The sequence below is a fragment of the Mastigoproctus giganteus genome, chromosome 7, assembly GCF_048544385.1.
Source record: "Mastigoproctus giganteus isolate SK-2022 chromosome 7, ASM4854438v1, whole genome shotgun sequence".
In the NCBI taxonomy this organism is placed as follows: Eukaryota; Metazoa; Arthropoda; class Arachnida; order Uropygi; family Thelyphonidae; genus Mastigoproctus; species Mastigoproctus giganteus.
Genome location: NC_143581.1, coordinates 226,679,526 through 226,698,586, shown reverse-complemented (window position 1 = coordinate 226,698,586; position 19,061 = coordinate 226,679,526). Strand labels below are relative to the sequence as shown.

Here is a 19,061-nt window from a genome sequence, read left to right as displayed (position 1 = left end):
TGGAATTGCAGCGATGATTTACTTTAGCTGTGGTTCATCTTGCTTAAATTATTCATTTTCATTCATTCAGTTTTTGGTATTTGTACGTATGCCAGTATATCCCTTGACAGATGTTTCTTCAGCTGCAGTCCAAAAGAGCTAAATAGGTCAAGAATTCAAAAATTATAGGTTTTCTGCAGTCTAATTCTTTTAACAGTGAAGTCTTTTTTCCTTGGTGACTTTAATGCTCATAACTCCAACTGACTTCCATTTTTCCCACTGTGTTATCTGGCTAGTTAGAGAAAATGTATTTCTTGTCATTAATGACTTTACAGATTGCTGATTTACATACTAGAATAACACACAATTCTGATCACTTTCCCAAATTTCCCTGACAAATAATTTTTCAAAAATAACGTTAGCTGTCCTCTGTCTATTTTGTAATATGTGTGGTAAACTGTTCTCCCGCGGAGCCTCACTCTTAGTCAGTTTCCGAATTGTATTGTTTGGTATTACTGTAGTGCCAGGTGGAATGATCTGCATGATTTTCAGTAAATTCACTGGACTTAATACTGGTTTTGATTGCATAACCAAAATCATTCTTGTTGGAATGAAATCCTCTATTCCTCATTCCACATTATATACTTGCCCATTATCTGAACTAAGTTGGTGGATATTTTCATGCAACTGCAACTTTCATGGCAATTTAGCAAGGGACCATAGAGGGCCTCACTTGAATCAGATTTTAATCAGTTTATATTCTGAGTTGGACGTTATACTATAACTAAGTTGGACGTTATACTATAACTAAGTTGGATGTTTTTCTAAAACTAAGTTGGACATAATATATTTTGAAGATTTTAATCAGTTTATATTAAACATGGTTAAATATTTAGATTTCTCCCAAATGTGCTAAAGACGTTCAGAATAAAAATAAAATGTATCGTAACTGGCTTTCTAGCAATCAAATTAGTATTAATATCAGGGGGATACTTTATTATAAAGTATAGTTGCAAAAAGTTATTAATGTGTAATAACTATGGCCACTGGTAACTACGTTGAACCCAATTAATAGTGACTGGTGTTCGTCACAAAGTTCATCTATAACTTGATAATGAACACCATCACTACTATAATATTACTATAACTAAGTTGGGCATTATACTATAACTAAGTTAGACATAATATGCCTTGAAAATTTTAATCAATTTATATTAAACTGATTAAAATCTAATTAAAGTTAGCTCTCTGTGATCCTTTGCTAAATTGTCATGAAAGTTGTAGTTACTTGAAAATATTCACCAACTGCAACTTGTATCCATCCTTATTTCCATGTCTTTTATATCCTGGTGATTCTATTGCAGCTTCATCTAAAAATAAAATTAAACTGCCCTAGTAGCATTACTATAACATCTATATCAATAATTTTGAACTCAAGCCCATAAAAGGCATGAATCACTTAATGAATTCATTAGTTTTTTTTTTTTTTGACAGAAACAGATTAGAGAAAATAAATTTTAAACTTGTATGCATCTCTGCTTTCACTTTTCACATTTGAGTCGAAGACACTTTAGTACCTCCAACAACAGTGACCAAAAGTTATCAAGGCTTTTGACTTATGCCCATATTAGACAGAGATCTCTTATTATTAGTATTAAATGTATGGTACAAGAAAGCTCCAGGATTTTTCTGTACCAACAAAAAATAAATAAAAAATAATAATAATTTAAAAAAAATAATAATAAAATAAATTATCTCTGTGAGTCCCTCCTTACATATACATGGGTTGAATTTTGTTGCCGATATCTTTTAAACAAATATTATCACCTCATTGATAATAAATTGGCAATTAAACAAATGGCCAATCTGCCATTTGTTTAAAATAAAAATATTTAAAAGCTATTGCTTAGCATTTCTCCAGTTGTGTTTAAGCCTGTTCTTCATATTTAACTCCTGTTTTGTACCATTTCTCTTATGCCAATTTTCTTGCTTAATAGAAATTTTGCCTAAATTATCAATTTCCTAAGAAAGGAGATAAAGCTCTGCAATCCATCGGGAAATGGGAAATTGTGGGAGCGAAGTTGAAAAATATGTAATTAATGATATTGAAATTTCGCAAGATTATTTAATGAAAAAACTTTTGAGCCTACAGGCCAGTAAGGCTCCTGGAGTTGATGGAATATACCCTATAATCTTAGTGGAGGCAGCAAGTGAGTGCATTGAACCATTGAGGCTAATTATGCGAGCATCACTAGACTGGGGAGATTCCCTTGGATTGGAAAAGTGCCAATGTATCTCCCATACATAAGGGTGGCTCTAAAAGTGAAGTTGGAAATTATCAACCTGTCAGTCTGACTTCAGTGGTAGGGAAAATCATGGAGGCAATGATCAAGGGAGGAATTCAGGATCATTTGGATCGAATTGAAATTCTCAGGGATACTCAGCATGGTTTTGTAAAGGGCAAATCATGTTTAACAAATCTGGTTCGCTATTTTGAAAGGGTCACTCATGAGCTGGATTTAGGGAATAATTTCGACATTGTTTATTTAGATTTCAGCAAAGCTTTTGACTCAGTCCCACATGAGAGGTTGCTTTATAAGCTGGAACAGGTTGGAATCACTGGAAAAATCCTTAGATGGATAGCAGGATGGCTTCAGGGCAGGAGGCAGAGGGTTGTGATAAATGGCTATTCCTCAGATTGGGTTGATGTAAGAAGTGGGGTTCCCCAAGGATCAGTATTAGGACCACTGTTGTTTTTAATTTTCATAAACGACATCGATGAAGGGATAGAGGGCGTGATGTCTAAATTTGCAGATGATGTTAAAATTGGTAGAGTGGTTAATGATCACTGTCAAGCTGAGCTTCTTCAGAGAGACCTAGATAGACTTCAGGAATGGTCAGAAAAATGGCAGCTATGCTTTAATCCAACAAAGTTTAAGGTATTACACCTGGGAAACAGTAATCCCAAAATAACTTATTTATTTGGTGGAGTTCAGCTAAACCCAGTACTGGAGGAAAGGGACTTGGGTGTTACGATGCGGTCAGACATGAAATTCTCTGAGCATTGTAAACAGGTTGCAAGGAAGGCCCATGGTGTCCTATCGATGATCTATCGAACTTTTGCAAGTAGAGATAGGGACGTGATAATCCCATTATATAAGGCTTTTGTTAGACCACACTTGAAATACTGTGTTCAAGTATGGAGACTGCACCTAAAGAAAGACATCGAGCTTCTTGAAAGGTGCAAAGACGGGTTACTCGCCTGATGAGATCTGCAAAAGGGCATCCTTATGAAGAAAGTCTTCGAATATGTGGGTTGCAGAGTTTGGAAACTAGACACCTTAGAGGAGATTTGATTGAGGTTTTTAAGGCTCTTAGAGGCATCAGTAAAATAAATGAGGACGAAATTTTCAAGATTATAAATGATGCTAGAACTAGGGGACATAAATTCAAGTTACGGGGGGAAAATGTTTAGATTGGACTGCAGGAAGTTTTATTTTAGCCAGCGAGTTATAAATTACTGGAATAAGTTGCCTACATGGGTGGTAGAGGCTGACAGTTTGGGGAAATTCAAAGGTCATCTGGATAGTACCTTCGGGTCAGGGAAGCGCATAGGATGATAGGTTCAATTTCCTTTTCTTTTACTAATTATTATTATTTTTTTATTTTATTATTATTTTTTTTTATCATTGTTTTATTTGTTTTTTTTTTTTTTTTTTTTTAGGCCGGTGCAGCATAAGCCATAGGCTTTCTTGCACCATGCGGCAATTACTAATACTAATCCAGTTGTCTTCACCTTGTCTTTACTTCAACTCTTTCTAAAGTAATAGAGGAATCTATTAGCTGCCATCTATTATAATGATAAAATTCGATCTATTCACTATGTGAGAAATGTAAAGTTGTTCTGTTACGAAAAAACTACATAGCGTATTGCAGTAGTGTGAGTTGTAATTCATTAGTGTCAGAATAAATTTCCTTTCCTAACTTGATATGCAGTGTGATTGTATCGTTCAGATATATTCAAATGTTAGTACAAAAAAAAATAATAATAATAGTAAAGAAGATTTAAGTCAAAACATTCACATATCAACATATGGATGCCTTAACTTATGATTGCTTAATTGGAATATATGAATTATGCATTTGTTTTGCTCAGCAATCCACCACTATACTAATAATCTCTAATATGGGATTATTGGTAAAGTGATGATATGATAATAATAAATTGATCTCTCATCAAGTAATAAATTAATTTGCATTTGATGATTTATTTATAATTCCATTTAAAATTGTGTATAGCATTACAGTTTATTTTCTTGAAGGTTTTGGACTAGTACGAATACCCGAAGATGTTGACAGCACAGATGGATCACATTCAAATGGCTTTGCTGATAAGGATAAATATTCACCACCATCAAGTTTGCGTAGCAGTAAAGAAAACGTACACGATTTTCAAAAAACAGAACCTGGTCATCAGTGTGCAAATGGAGAACTTCATGGTCATGATGCACCCAACAAGCATATCTTCACTCTTTCTGGTGGTTCAGAATCAATCACTGATGGATTTGGTTCTTATAGCACTATAAACCAAACTACATTAGGTAAGATTGCATTTTTTTGTTGTTGTTCATAAAACATAATGTTAATATGTAAATAATCTATATTTATGATGTTTCTGGCATATCTTTATATCATTACTGCCCATGATATTATATTATCATAATATCTTATCATTTAAAGTCCCTAGAATGTTGTGATATTTTTTCTGCGTTATATTCTAGCATGGCTACATAAGTCAAAGGAGCTTATAACTAATCATTTTGAAAAGAATACAATCATTACCATATTTAACAGTCACCTGGGCTAGAACTGTTGTCAGCTGAACTGTGTGTGATGCTCAAATTCACTTACATGCTTGACCACTCAACTACATTAGGCCTACTTGCTAAGTGTAGCAACCAGAAATTTATTTCCCTCCTTATTATTCTAAAATTACTATTTTTTTTGTTTTTTTTTTCCCCTCTTCCTTCTCTTGGCTATTAGCTTATTTGAAGTGAAGATGAAATCACTGAAATGTCTTCTCAAAATTTTACCCTCCGACCTTTGTTACTCACGGAGCAATATGGCCTTAGTTGCTAATGCTCCTAAAAACCAAACCTTTGTTACTCAAGTTATACCACAGTGTTAGTAGTACAGTCAGTCCTCGTATAGCACGATAGTTGTGTTCCTAGAAACCCTCGTGCAATATAAACAACAGGCCCTATGGGAAAAGTTGGGTTAGGTGCTGACCACCCAAGATTGAACACACATTTGTAACCAAAACATTACCAAACACAATAAATAATTGGGTAATTTTAATCGTTTTAACGATTAAAATACGTAATAAAAAATAATATTATAATTTTTATAATATTTATTATTATTATCATATTATATTTTATTATAATATAATAAATAATAAAAAATACGAAAGTATTTTTTACGAATAAAATACTTACGTATTTTATTACGACTATTACGTAATAAAATATTGCTAATGCTTTTGCTTCTGTCATAAGCAAACTTGTTTTTTGTTTGATTTTCTATCCAAACAGATAACAGCCGTTCCATCTCTTCCAATTCTTTGTGTCTTAATCTAATGGATTTTAATTACACTTTGAGTTGTTCCTACTGTGAAAGTTGTTTCTATTTTCTCTGCATTCTTTGTAATTCTCGGCATTGTCTCATTTAGGTCTGTAGCACGTGTAATATCACGTGGTCTTTCATTTCACTCAAAGTATTTCACAATTTCATATTTTTTCTCTCTCGACAGAGGCGGACTGGCCATAAGCCTTACCGGGGTGGGCAAGAGCAGCAGTGCGTAGTACACGCTTCTTGATTAGACTGGGGTTCGAGCCTGTGACCACCAAATACAGAGAATGCGGAAAGGTCAGGGAATGACCACCGCATATCCCTGGAGCAATATGGCCTTAGTTGCTAATGCTCCTAAAAAATAACAAATAAATAACAATAACAATTATAATGGTGGAAAAAATGAAGCTTGGTGATCTTTGTTATTACTTGTGAAAAGTTTATCGAATTCTCCGCAGTACAATATAAAAATCAAAATGTCATGTAAGTTGATAAAGCTTGCACATATCCTGTTATAACTATTCCCTAAGAATGGTTTTTGTTTTTATCTTCTGATGAGTTAGTATTTTTTTTCTGAAGTACATTTATTCATATACTCTCTGATACTGCTAGTCATGCATTTAAAGTTGACATACAGTACATATCAATGCTCTTTCCATTAGTACAATGGTTATCATTGCTGTCCTCCCACATTCAGGGAAAATAGAAATAGTTCTGAGTTCATTAGCATTAATAGTGGCAAATGATGCATGAAAGCAAGCTTATAAAGCATCAGCCAAAAAGCAGAAGACACCTCCCATTTCACCTGTTCATTCCCTCCAATAGATTATCTAGTTCTTCTTTGAATTTATTTAAGCTATCAAATTCCACAACAACAGATGGAAGCTTGTTTCAGCAATCAACCACCCGCTGGTTAAAGGCAAACTTCTGCAAATCTGTTCTCCAACTGTCCTTCCTCAATTTGAATTTATGTCCCCACATATGTGAAGTCTGAGCAAGAGGAAGAATCCCATCAGCATTGAGCTCGATGAATCATTCAAAGCCTTAAACACCTCACTCAGGCCATCTCACAGGTGACTAGTCACCAGATGAGGCAATTTGCAGAACTAAAACCTTTCTTGGTAAGAGCACCCCCTTTGTTCCACTCACCAACCTCATTGTCCTTCTCTGTACTCCTTCCAGCAGTTCCATATCCTTCCCAAAATGAGGCCTCCAGATCTATATGCAGTACTCAAATGCAGTACTTTGCATTTGGCCTGACCAGTGTCTTATATAATGGGGTAATCACCTCCTTATCCCTACTATAAAAATTCTTGTATATCATTGACAAAACCCAATGAGCTGTCCTAGCAGCCAGCCTGTCTGCATTTCTCAGAGAACTTCATATTTGACTGCACAATTACCTTCAAGATTTTTTTCATTTTCCACTACTCTGAGTGGTGCAGTACCACATAGTTGGTACTCATATGAAGTACTTTGCATTTGTCGATGTTAAACTTCAATTGCCATTTCTTAGCCCACTGCTTAATTTTTCTACATTCTGTTGCAGTAGCATACCATCATTCCTGTCATTAACCACCCTTCCAACTTTTGTATCATCTGCAAACTTGAACATTAAGCCTGATATGCCTTCATTAATATCATTGATAAATATAGAAAACAACGAGTGTCAACACCGAACCCTGGGGGCTCCGCTAATAACATTAGTCCATCCACGAAGAGCAATGTCCATTGATCACCACTCTCTATCTTCTCCCACTGAACCATCCTTTTATCTATAGCAGCAATTTGCCTTTACTGCTCCAATTTGTGCAGCAGTCTTTTATGTGCAACAGTATCAAAAGCTTTCAGAAATCCAAGTATATGATATCAAAATTATTTTTTGCATCCAGTTACTTTGTGACCATATCATCACAATGTGTCAGACAAGATTTCCCCTTAACAAACCCATGCTGTGTCTGAAGTATAATTTCAGCTTTCTCCAGATGATCCTGCATCACTTCTTTTACCAGTGACTCCATTATTTTCCCTGGAACAAAAGTTAACCTAAAATGTCTGTAATTACTTAAGTCACATTTGATCTCCATTTTTGAATTTGGGATACATTCACTCATCTCTGGTCTACAGGCAACTTCCCAGAATCCAAGGATGCTCTCATAGTTATGCTAAGGATTTGCTTACTTCCGTTGCTGCCTCCCTCAATACAGGGTGTCTCAAAAATATTGGTACAAACATTTAGGAGAGGTAGGTAACATCTAAAGGAATGTGAATCACATAGGAACCCATAACTGGAAACATCACCGTAAGTCGGTACACGGCGCTGTTCATTAGTTTGCGAGAGGGAAAATTTCTGGTTTACTCATTCAAGCAGTAGTTGCCACACAAAGAGCATGCATCGATATATGAACTGTGAGCTGGCAGACATGTACCTAGTGTATGGATTAGCAGAGGGCCCACACGGTGTGCGCCCCCATGTGGCACATCACTTCGTAATAAATGTCTGCCAGGGGCAAAGGTTGATGACGTTGTAGAGCGAATATCATCTTTTAAGGGCACAAAAGGTGATATAGTTGTACACGTTGGCACTAATAATATTAAGAGTAGGAGACCGGCAGAATTACTTAACAAGTACAGGTCACTGTTGAACAAAAGCCGAGAATTAGGGTTGAATTTGAAAGTGTCTGCAATTCTGCCCAGACACGATAGGAGGGAGTATATGATGAGAGCCTTGTCGATCAATTCGGCCCTGGAAAGATTGTGCAAGGCTCAAGGGGTAGAATTTTTTTCAGCCTGGACTGTACTTGTTAACAGGAGAGATTGCTTCTACAGGGATGGGATACACTTAAATAGAAAGGGTGCAAGAATATTTGCTGATGCTATCGAGGCAGTGTTAGGTGGGTCGGAAAACTGCTAGCTTGGGGGGAGACAAAGGCCAATAGATTGACAGTAGCCACTGGCAGAGGTGAAAGAGATTCTTGCACTGCTTCTATTAGAATGAGCAGAAGCCTGAAAAACAAGATGCATGGTATTTCAGAGACTGCTGGGAGCCATTGCGGTACAAATAAACACATGGGTTGTGTTAGGGTAGCTAAGAATAGAAACAGGTGCAGGTATACTTGCGTGTACACCAATGCTAGGAGTTTAGTAAATAAATTTGATGAATTTGAGGTATTGCTCAAAACATCAAAGGCGGATATTGTTGGGATATCAGAGACGTGGTGTCACACAGATATAAGGGATGCAGAACTGGAATTTGGGGAGTACAACGTCTACAGAAAGGATAGACAGGATAGGAAGGGGGGAGGGGTTATGCTATTAGTTAAGAAACACATAAAAACCAAGGAAGTGAAGCCAGTCGACATCGCTGGACAGTGCAGTGTTGAGTCAGTTTGGTGTGACATAAGCATTGGGAGATCAAAATTGAGAGTAGGAGTGTGCTATAGGCCTAATGACTCTGATGTGTATAATAAGGAACTGTACAGGGAAATAGAGTGGGCCAGTAAATCAGAGAGTCTTATAATGGGAGATTTTAATTTCCCAGATATTAACTGGAATTTGGGGGCTGGTTACTCACACACTAGCAGGGCTTTTGTGGATTTATTGGATGATTGTTTTCTACATCAGCATGTTCAAGAGGCAACTAGAGGGAGTAATACTCTTGATTTGATTATCAGCAGTGATTCTTCATGCATTAAGAATCTGCAGATAAATGAACCACTAGGTGGAAGTGATCACAGTGTGCTGAAGTGGGATTTACTGAAAGAGGTAACTACCATTAGGGGTAAAGGGAAGGGTTATTGCTTCCGTAAAGGCGACTACGATGGACTGAGACAGTATTTAAATTCTATACAGTGGGACCAACTGATGATGTTACCAACAGCAAATTCAAAATGGGAAGCATTCAAAGAACGTATCTTGGAAGCTACTAGGCTTTACATACCAACTAAGAAATATTGTTCAAGATATAGGCCAAAATGGATGTCAGATGAACTAATGAGGCATATGGCAGAGAAGAAAAATGCATGGGATACTTACAAATTAACACATGACACAGAAGCCTATGATAGATACAAGTTGATATGCAACCAAGTTACAAAGGAGGTTAGGCAGGCGAAGGCAGATTACGAGAAATCCTTGGCAAGGGATGCAAAGAAAAACAGCAAAGAGTTCTTTACTTATGTAAACTCTAGAAGGAAGGGGATGAATCAGATTGGTCCACTTGATATTGATGGGTCAACTGTTGATGATCCTGCTCAGGTAGCTAACAAACTAAATGAATATTTTGCATCGACATTCACACATGAGGAGTTATTCAGCAAGGGGAATGCCAGAGGTGTATTCAACTCTAGCAGTAAGCTACAGAATCTTGAAATAACTGGGAGTAAAGTGGAGGAGAAACTGTTGAAGATAAATACAAGAAAGGCACCCGGGGTGGATGGGATCTATCCAGTTATATTAAAGGAGGCAGCAAAGGAAGTAAGCAAACCCTTAGCCATAATTATGAGAGCTTCCTTGGACTCAGGGGAGGTACCCATAGACTGGAAATGTGCAAATGTGACCCCAATTCACAAAGGAGGATCAAAGGCTGACACAAGTAACTATAGACCTGTGAGCTTAACTTCTGTTCCAGGAAAATTAATGGAGGCACTGGTTAAAGAAGCACTGCAGGATCATTTAGACAAGACTTCAGTTATAGCTCAGACACAGCATGGTTTTGTTAAGGGGAAGTCTTGCCTGACCAACTTGATTGGATACTATGATGCAGTCACAAAAGAACTGGATGCAGGGAATAACTTTGATATTATATACTTGGATCTTAGAAAGGCTTTTGATACTGTTGCACATGGAAGACTGCTACACAAATTGGAGCAGTGTGACATTGGAGGCAAATTGCTGCTATGGATAAAGGGGTGGTTGAGTGGGAGAAGACAGAGAGTGGTAATCAATGGACACTGCTCATCGTGGACTAATGTTATTAGTGGAGTCCCTCAGGGCTCAGTGTTGGGTCCATTATTGTTTTCTGTATTTATAAATGATATTGATGATGGTATATCAAGCTTAATGTCCAAGTTTGCAGATGATACAAAGGTTGGCAGGGTTGTCAAGGACACTACTGACACTACACTGCTGCAACAGGATCTGGAAAGGTTGAGCAGATGGGCTGAGAGGTGGCAAATGAAGTTTAACATTGGCAAATGTAAAGTACTACACATGGGAAACAGCAACCCCAGAGCAACGTATCAACTCTGTGGTACTACACTGACAGTGGTAGAGAATGAAAGGGACTTGGGGGTGATTGTGCAGGCAGATATGAAGTTCTCTGAGCAGTGCAGATGGGCTGCAAGAGTAGCTCATGGAGTATTGTCAATGATATACAGGAATTTTTCCAGCAGGGATAAGGAGGTGATTATTCCATTGTGCCACACCTAGAGTACTGTATACAGGTCTGGAGGCCTCATTTCAAGAAGGATGTAGAGCTGCTGGAACGAGTACAGAGAAGGGCAACAAGATTAGTGAATGGAACAAAGGGGTGCTCTTACGAAGAAAGGCTCAAGTTTTGCAAATTACAGTGTCTGGAGACTAGGCACCAGCGAGGTGATCTGATAGAGGTGTATAAAGCCTTGAATGGTTTAAGCATGCTCAATGCTGATGGGATTCTTCCTCTAGCTCAGAAAAATCACCTGAGAGGGCATAAATTCAAATTGAGGAAAGACAGATGTAGGATAGACGTGCGGAAATTTGCCTTTAGCCAGCGGGTGGTTGGTTGGTGGAACAGACTGCCATCCCTTGTGGTGGAGGTTGATAGCCTAAATAAGTTTAAGTCTCAGCTGGACAGGTATTTTGAACGAACAGAGGGGTGAAGTGGAAGTGGGTTTTTTTTTTTTTTTTTTTGGCTGATGCTGCATAAGCTTGCTTTCTTGCATCAAATGCCTCTACTAATGCTAATGCTAAATGTGTGGGCAGGTATGGTCGGTGACTGCTTAGTCGGCCCACACCTGTTACCATCCCACATGAACTCCGCTAAATATCGGATCTTTCTTGAACAAGTTCTACCAGGGTTACCTGACGATGTTCCAGCAAATGTGAGACGCAACATTTGGTTTCAACATGACGGGGTACCTGCCCATTATGGAAGGTGTGTTCGTGACCATTTGAACAGGCGTTTTGGGCATCGATGGATTGGCCGTGGTGTACTGATTTATCGAGCCTTGATTTCTTTCTGTGGGGTACCCTCAGATCTATCGTGTATGAATCGCCTGTGGAGACGGAAATGGATCTCGTGGCGAGACTCATCTGCCCTGCTGCTACTGTCAAAGAAACTCCAGGTGCGTTCGACTGTGTCCACCAATCCATGCTGCATCGGTGTCACGCATTGCGTCTCATGGTGAAACCTTTGAGCATCTGTTGTAACATCATGAAATGCATCTATCTCGTACTCCATTGTTAATATTATGTCAAATAAATGTTTGCCACTAATTACTGTCTTGTGTCATTTCTGCTTCTTGTGCCTCTGCTACTACTTTCCCGTGACGTTTCTGGTTATGGATTCCTATGCGATTCACATTCCTTTAGATGTTACCTACCTACCTCCCCTAAACGTTTGTACCAATATTTTTGAGACACCTTGTATAATTGGATAGATTCCATTCACCTCAGGTGCCTTTCTTTTATTTAACTTCAACAATTTCCCTTCCACTTTTCTCTCATTTATTACAAAATAATTTAGCTCTCTGTTAAATTTTGATAAATTTCTGGCATCCCTTCCCTAAAGAATTCCTCGTGTGACTGTAGATGCAAAATACTCATTCAGAATCCTGTCAATGACACAAGGAATTTTAATGGGTTTTTTCACACTCTGGTTGAGTTTGTAGGACTCAGGCAAGGGTTTCATGGTTTTTTACTCCTCCAGGAAACTTAGTTTTTGTCATTTAGCAAATTGACTGAAGAATACAATTACAGACACAATGTATGGGTGCCTCAGAGCATTAGTTACTTTGGTGCTTATCATATACACCTAACCCAACATACTTGATAATATTTGCTGTGACTTTGTTTATTGTAATTTGTTTACATTTAACAAATTTAATCATTACTGATATTTATAACCAGTAGCATTTTTAACCTTTTAGTCATCAGAAATGTAAATAAGTTTAGTTTTTGATGCTCAGTGTTTCATTTGAAATCTTCTTTTCCAAAAGTGCTCAACCAATAGGTATGCCTCTCTGAAATCTGAAAACCTTTTTTAAATTTGGTCACCATTCAATCTCTGAAAGTTCTTTGTTTTAAAAGCATTTACTCTATGTATATTTACAGAGTCGGAACTAAGCAATCCTAAGCCTGGAGCAAAAGTGTTACAACATGTCTTCCTGGCATCCCTTGATTGTGATAGAGAATTCCTTCAGTTTGTGCCCCTGAAGCTTGGGGCCTGGGGGAAATTCCCCTTCTGCACCCCCTCCCCCCCGCCTTGCTACGCCTCTGCAATTTTTTTGAATTTATAAAAATTATTATTGCAACTCTCTACGATTGCATATATTTATTAATAAAATAATTTGAATAATATAATGAATATAATAAGACAAAAATATCAAAGAAAAAGAAACTTACAAATATTCATTTATATCTAGAGAGAATTTAATTCTATATAAACTACAAAGAAAATACATATAACTACAAAGAAATTAGAAAACCAGAATGTTTATGTTTATATATCTAGTATAAAATCAGAGAAACAAAATACTACAAAATACAGTACTTTTAACATTATAACATAAACTAAAAATATGCAATAAAGGTATATTTTTTTAATTTAATTTTTCTCGCTTTGAAGGACCTTTCACAAGAAAGGTTCATGTTACAGGCAGGGTAAGAAAAATTCATAGCTTATTTCTATATTTGGATAAGATTCTATTAGACAATACTCATGAATGAATTGGAGAAGTTGTACTAGTCTTTTTATTTTTACTATGTTACTAGTCTTTTTATTTTTTTATTCTGTAATAATGGCATCTTATTTCTTCAATATTTTTTCAAATTTTGTGTTATGTTCTTGTTTATACTCCGGCACGACCACCAGGTGAATGGAGTTTACAACAAATCAATCAATATAAACTTTAATCATATTTAGCAATCACAGGCTTGAACCCCGATCCACTCAAAGAGCATGTGCTATGCACTTGCACTCCTGACCACTCAGCTACGTATTTGAGTATATTAGATGTTCTAACTGTTGTATTTTTCCACTTATGCATTAAGACCATAAAATTCAATTAATTTTACCAGTGTAATTTTTCCTACTGGTGTTTCATATTTGTATAATATGCTACACACAAATTTTCACATTTTATTTCTGCAGGGAATGGCAGACCTTGTGGATGGTCATGTGGCTTGCAAGAACTTCCAGAAAATCCTTCATTTCAGCAGTACTTGAATTATATGTTTGCCTGTCCTCCACACAAGATACCTTCATCAGTGCTCACTATTTTATTATGCATCCTTCTCATCTGGGGTACACTTTGGGGTGTGACTGGCTCCTTAGCTCTTCCTGGAGGGCATATTTTTGCCCTCTTTGTTTTGGTTATTGTTGCTTATGTTGTTGGATGTTTAGTAAATCTCATTAAACTTCCTCCTCTATTGGGTAAGTGTAATATTAGTTTTTTTAAAGTACCTATATTGTAAAATTAACATTTTGTTAATTTTACAGATTGATTAGATTTGTTTCAAAAATGCATATTAATATGAATGTAGACACAAGCGAATACAGTAAAATTCCAATTATAATGAATAGCATTTTAATGAAAATATCATTATAGCAAAAATATTTCCAGTTCCTGGACAGCTTCTTCTATTAATAATACTTTGTGAATCTCATTTAAATGAAATAAGTTTTGACTGAAAAATTCTGTATAGGACCTGGAAATATTTTTGCAAAGTCCACATATGCCTAAAATGCATTAGTTTACAATGAAAGAAAAACTTTATTGGAAAATTATGAATGACATTGTATAGCCCATATTGTAAATATTTGCTATGGATATATCAACTTGAAGAAAACATAAAAAAAAATTTGGGATAGTGCTCAATAATCCTATTTTGATCGCTCTTTTTAAACCTCTGTGATACTCATATTTTTGTGAGTACCACAGGGGTTAAAAATTAATATGAAAATTCAACAGATTGCATCAATATTGAATTTTTATTTTAATGTGAGGAAAAAAATGTTAAACATTAAAAATAAAATTGTTTTATTAATATGTGAAAAGTAAAAATAAGTTGTATCTACTGTACCATATTTCTGAATTGTGATATTTCTTGTATTGTACAGGAATACCTCGCATAGCGCTGTTAATTTGTGCCAAAAAAATACCGCGCTGATCGAGGTATTATTAGTATGTATTTTAATGTAATGTGTTCCGACAATTTGATTATATGGGTTGAGTTGCAAAAATATATAGGTGTTTGTTTACTATAAATTGATGCACACGAAGTTCTTGCAAAAAAAGAAACTAAAATGCTAAAAATGAAAAATACTAGTAAGTACATTAGAAATGACTTTTATTGCAGTATGTACATACCAAAAGAATATAAGTGAAGTAAGTACTGTATTTTAATTTTGAAAAACAACTGATCAGCTTAGTTTGCACAGTTTTTTCTTCTTTTTATCTGCATACATCTCTTTATAACATCGAATGTCATTTTGCAATGCCTGCCTTACTTTCATACCTCGTTTGATGTTTGGATCTAGAAGAACACTCAGCCTATTGCATTTCTTCTTTCCACTCATATTTGCATATAAAGGTGTAACATTTAAAAAAAATAATCTTTAATAAAAATACACAGTGAAAAATAGTTGTACAGCTTACGCAGAATCAGTGACCTCACCACTCGGAATCTAGAGTGTTTACTAATGTATGAATGCTAGCAGAGTCCGTATATAATGGGAGTTTCGACGACAGTCAGAATAGCTTTGAATCCATAACGCATTAGCCTACGTGCTGGCATTATAATATATACATACATACATATCAAATGTATTGGTGTGTAACGCAGTTAATTTTTTTTTTCAATTTGTAAACCGTGCTATAGCGAAACCTGCGCTGTTCGAAACCGCGCTATGTGAGGGATTCGTGTATTTATTTTCACTTTTGTGTAGTACATCTAGTTTGTCATTTTATTTATTTATTATCAATTTTAAAGTCAATATTTTAATAAAATAAAGCAGAAATTACTACTTATATATTTTACATTAGAAGGGTACAGCACAATTTATTTTTACAAATAACAATTGTTTTGAATAATTTTTAGTGATGTTCATTAGAATGAAATTTCGGTACAGCAAAATATTATGCCCCTCTGAGAGTTCATTGTAACAGGTTTTACTATATTACAGATTTATAAGGGGAATGGGGAGGATGCAAATACAATGAAATCTGTTTAAGGGATTTTTGAAGGGAGCATATTTCAATTTGGGGAAAAAAATATTTCTGCCAAAATTGAATTTTATAGTCAGAGGAAAATTACAATAATAACTTGTTTGTAGTTTATTGTACAGTTGAACCTTTTAAATCCAGAAACCTTGGAATATGATCCTTGTTGGATCTTTGAATTTGACAAATTTTGGGTGGTGTCATACAGTCTTATATGGAGTAGAGGGGAACTGCATTTCTGTACTGCATCTTATTGCACATAGTACTGTACAAGTGCATCCTAAATTGAGCAAAAGGTAATGCACAGTATAGGCAAAGCATTATATTGTACAGTACAGTACAGTAAAAATAAAATTGTTTCCTTTTCAAAAGTATATCTTTACAGTTGAACCAGTGCTAGATATTTCATATAGTGATTGTGCTGAAGTTCCACTGTCCTTTCCACAATAGACAATGACCTGCATTTGTGTTTTAAAACAACCATAATTATCTGGGCCACTTGCTTTTGTTATAATAGATGATAGATGCTTTTTCAATGTCATTTACAGGTAGTACAAGTTCTGTTGTAAATGTGTTATGTCAGATTGATACTTTGTGTATGAATTGTGAGACCACAACTTGCTAATTACTGTATATTGAAAATTATCAGTATAATTTGACTTGATAAAGATATTTTTTGATTAAAGTTCTTGAAAATGATAAAATCTTACTTTAAGTTTTCTTTCTTACAGAGATTTAAAAAAAAAGTAACTTGTTTCATCAATGCTAAAAACTGTTACTGTACTAATCCAGATAAATAAAATGTCACTGCACAGGCTGAAACACTGGAATGAAATGAATCAGAAATATTGCTGCTACTTTATGTACCAGTTGTCTGAGATCTACTGTTCATATATTCATGTAGATTTGAATTTTTCTTTTATATTTTTTGTTTATATTTACGTTCATGTTACTTTAGTCTAATGACAGAATTCCATAAGAGATTGAGAAGTGTTTGGTTTCTAATTGGGACTATTTAGAGCAAGAATGTAAAAAGTTTTCATCTAGCTTGACCAATATACTGATTTAATTTTATCATATAGGGAAATTGTTTTTTATTTTTTCAACTTATCCAAAACACATCATTTATTTATTTATAAAAGTCTGTAATGCTGAAGCAATTTCACCTAACATATCATTTGATTTCATTCCTTCCTTTTTTCGATTTGATTTCAGTTTTGGAAGTATAACGGATCTCCAAATAAAAAATTTTCCTCAGTTTTTGAGAGTTCAAATTGCTGCTGCCAGTATATTGATTTCTTGAGCTTTTGTTAGTAGATGAAATATCCATTGAAGAAAGAATATTTATATATATAGTTTTTTTTTCAGAAAACAGTGTGAAGACCACCCACTTTTTTGACTGCGCACACAAACCAAAACTAAAAGATTTGCAATGAAAGTGGTCACCTTTGCAATGAAAGTGGTCACGAACTTTCAAAAACTCTTTCATTAGACAGCATTCATGGGAGACATTTTCTACAGTAATATAATTTCCAAAAAAAAATTTGAATGTAAACTGGGGGGCTCTGCCCCTGCTCGCTTTGCTTTCCAACCCCCGAAGCACGCTTTTCTATGTAATATGTATAGGCATGATGGAGGAAGTAAAATCTTTTATATGTAAAAGATTGATCAAATTGACCAATTGATCAAAGAATGTGTACCGCATTACAAGTATGAACCCCAGGCCGTAATAGGGATTCCCCCCCAACCCACTGTTGAGCCTGTCGAAATATACTGATCGATATCTAATCTAATGTATAAAAGAAAATAGAAAGTGTAAGAAAAAACTATAAAAAGTATTTAAATTGTGTGAATGTCAAGTGAATGAAAGTTATTATTAATTGCATGTTCTATCTTAGCCTCTTCACCAGACAGACTGATGGCTATGCAGGTCCTCAGGGGCCTCTCGGTTATCCAAGCTGACACCATGCTGTAGCTGTTCCTAGCTGGCATGGTGTCGGATGCTGACACTAGCCATTAGGGTAACCCCCAGGCCAGTGTGGGACAGAGCTGCAAAAAGCACACTCCATCATAGGAATCTCTTTCCCTATGTTCTTTTATTCCTACCACCTGGGGTGGTTGAGTCTCCTTCCCCCACCCTGTGTGTACCCTATCCCTTTTGCCTGGTGGCTCACCCCACCACCCACTTTCAACTCCCACCCTCTGGACCATGATGGGCATCCTGTACCAGGGATTCCCTAACTGTCTGCCCTTTTAAATCAAGTGTGTGTGCCTGAACTACTGCCCCCTCTATTCTCTACCCCTTTCGTCCAACCCTCTTCCTATCTCCCCATTATCTCCTTTCCAATAAAAAATTTTTACTTTTTTTTTTCTTTTAGGCTCTCCTTGGATGTCCAGGCTACCCCAGGGTTCACCCACCAGTGCTTTCTTCTCTCCTAGTGTGTCCTGGCCTGCCTCCCCAGGATGGTGATGGAAACGGGGCTCTCCCCGGGCTAAGTGGTCAAAGGAACAACGCAATCCACACTAATACTTCACAAAACACACCGTGGCCTTATGGAGAGTATTGTATTCTACACAGAGTAAAAACGTGGAGTTGGGGGAGATCCCCGGTGCTGCCAGACAAAAAAACACTGTGTCACTGTGATCGATATCTAATCAGGAAATGACCTATGTAATTATTTATCTGTGCATTTGTGCTGCCTGGCATTCTCAAGGTCGAATAAATATCATTATGTAGTTATTTACCTGCTTTTACATAAGTCACTTAGGAGAAGGCCTTTTGCTTTGGGTTCCCATAATGCATGAGGAATATTTTTGCATCTGAAAGAGCAGGACTAAAATATTTATAAACTATACAAATATTTAAAATATTTACAAATATACAATATTCATTAATATACAAAAAATGTTACAATGGAACATCAAATGTTAGACAGTGAAGACGTGCACGAGGTTGGTGAACGTTATGGAGGCAGTTGTCAATAATTAATTGAATTTGTATTGACATATTGCTTCGCTCTCTTCTCC

The 19,061-nt window shown here is 36.1% G+C and overlaps 1 protein-coding gene across 3 annotated transcripts in view; it reads left to right on the top strand.

The window, feature by feature from the left end:
• LOC150083736 (sodium/hydrogen exchanger 9B2-like) overlaps positions 1-19,061 on the top strand; it is a 163,394-nt gene that overhangs the window by 56,570 nt on the left and 87,763 nt on the right. For all 3 annotated transcript variants that reach the window (XM_090378182.1, XM_090378183.1, XM_090378181.1), the window contains exons 3-4: positions 4,302-4,580; positions 13,964-14,245. In XM_090378182.1, coding sequence (XP_090234308.1) covers positions 4,302-4,580; positions 13,964-14,245 — 561 coding nt within the window. The remainder of the gene's footprint in view (positions 1-4,301; positions 4,581-13,963; positions 14,246-19,061) is intronic.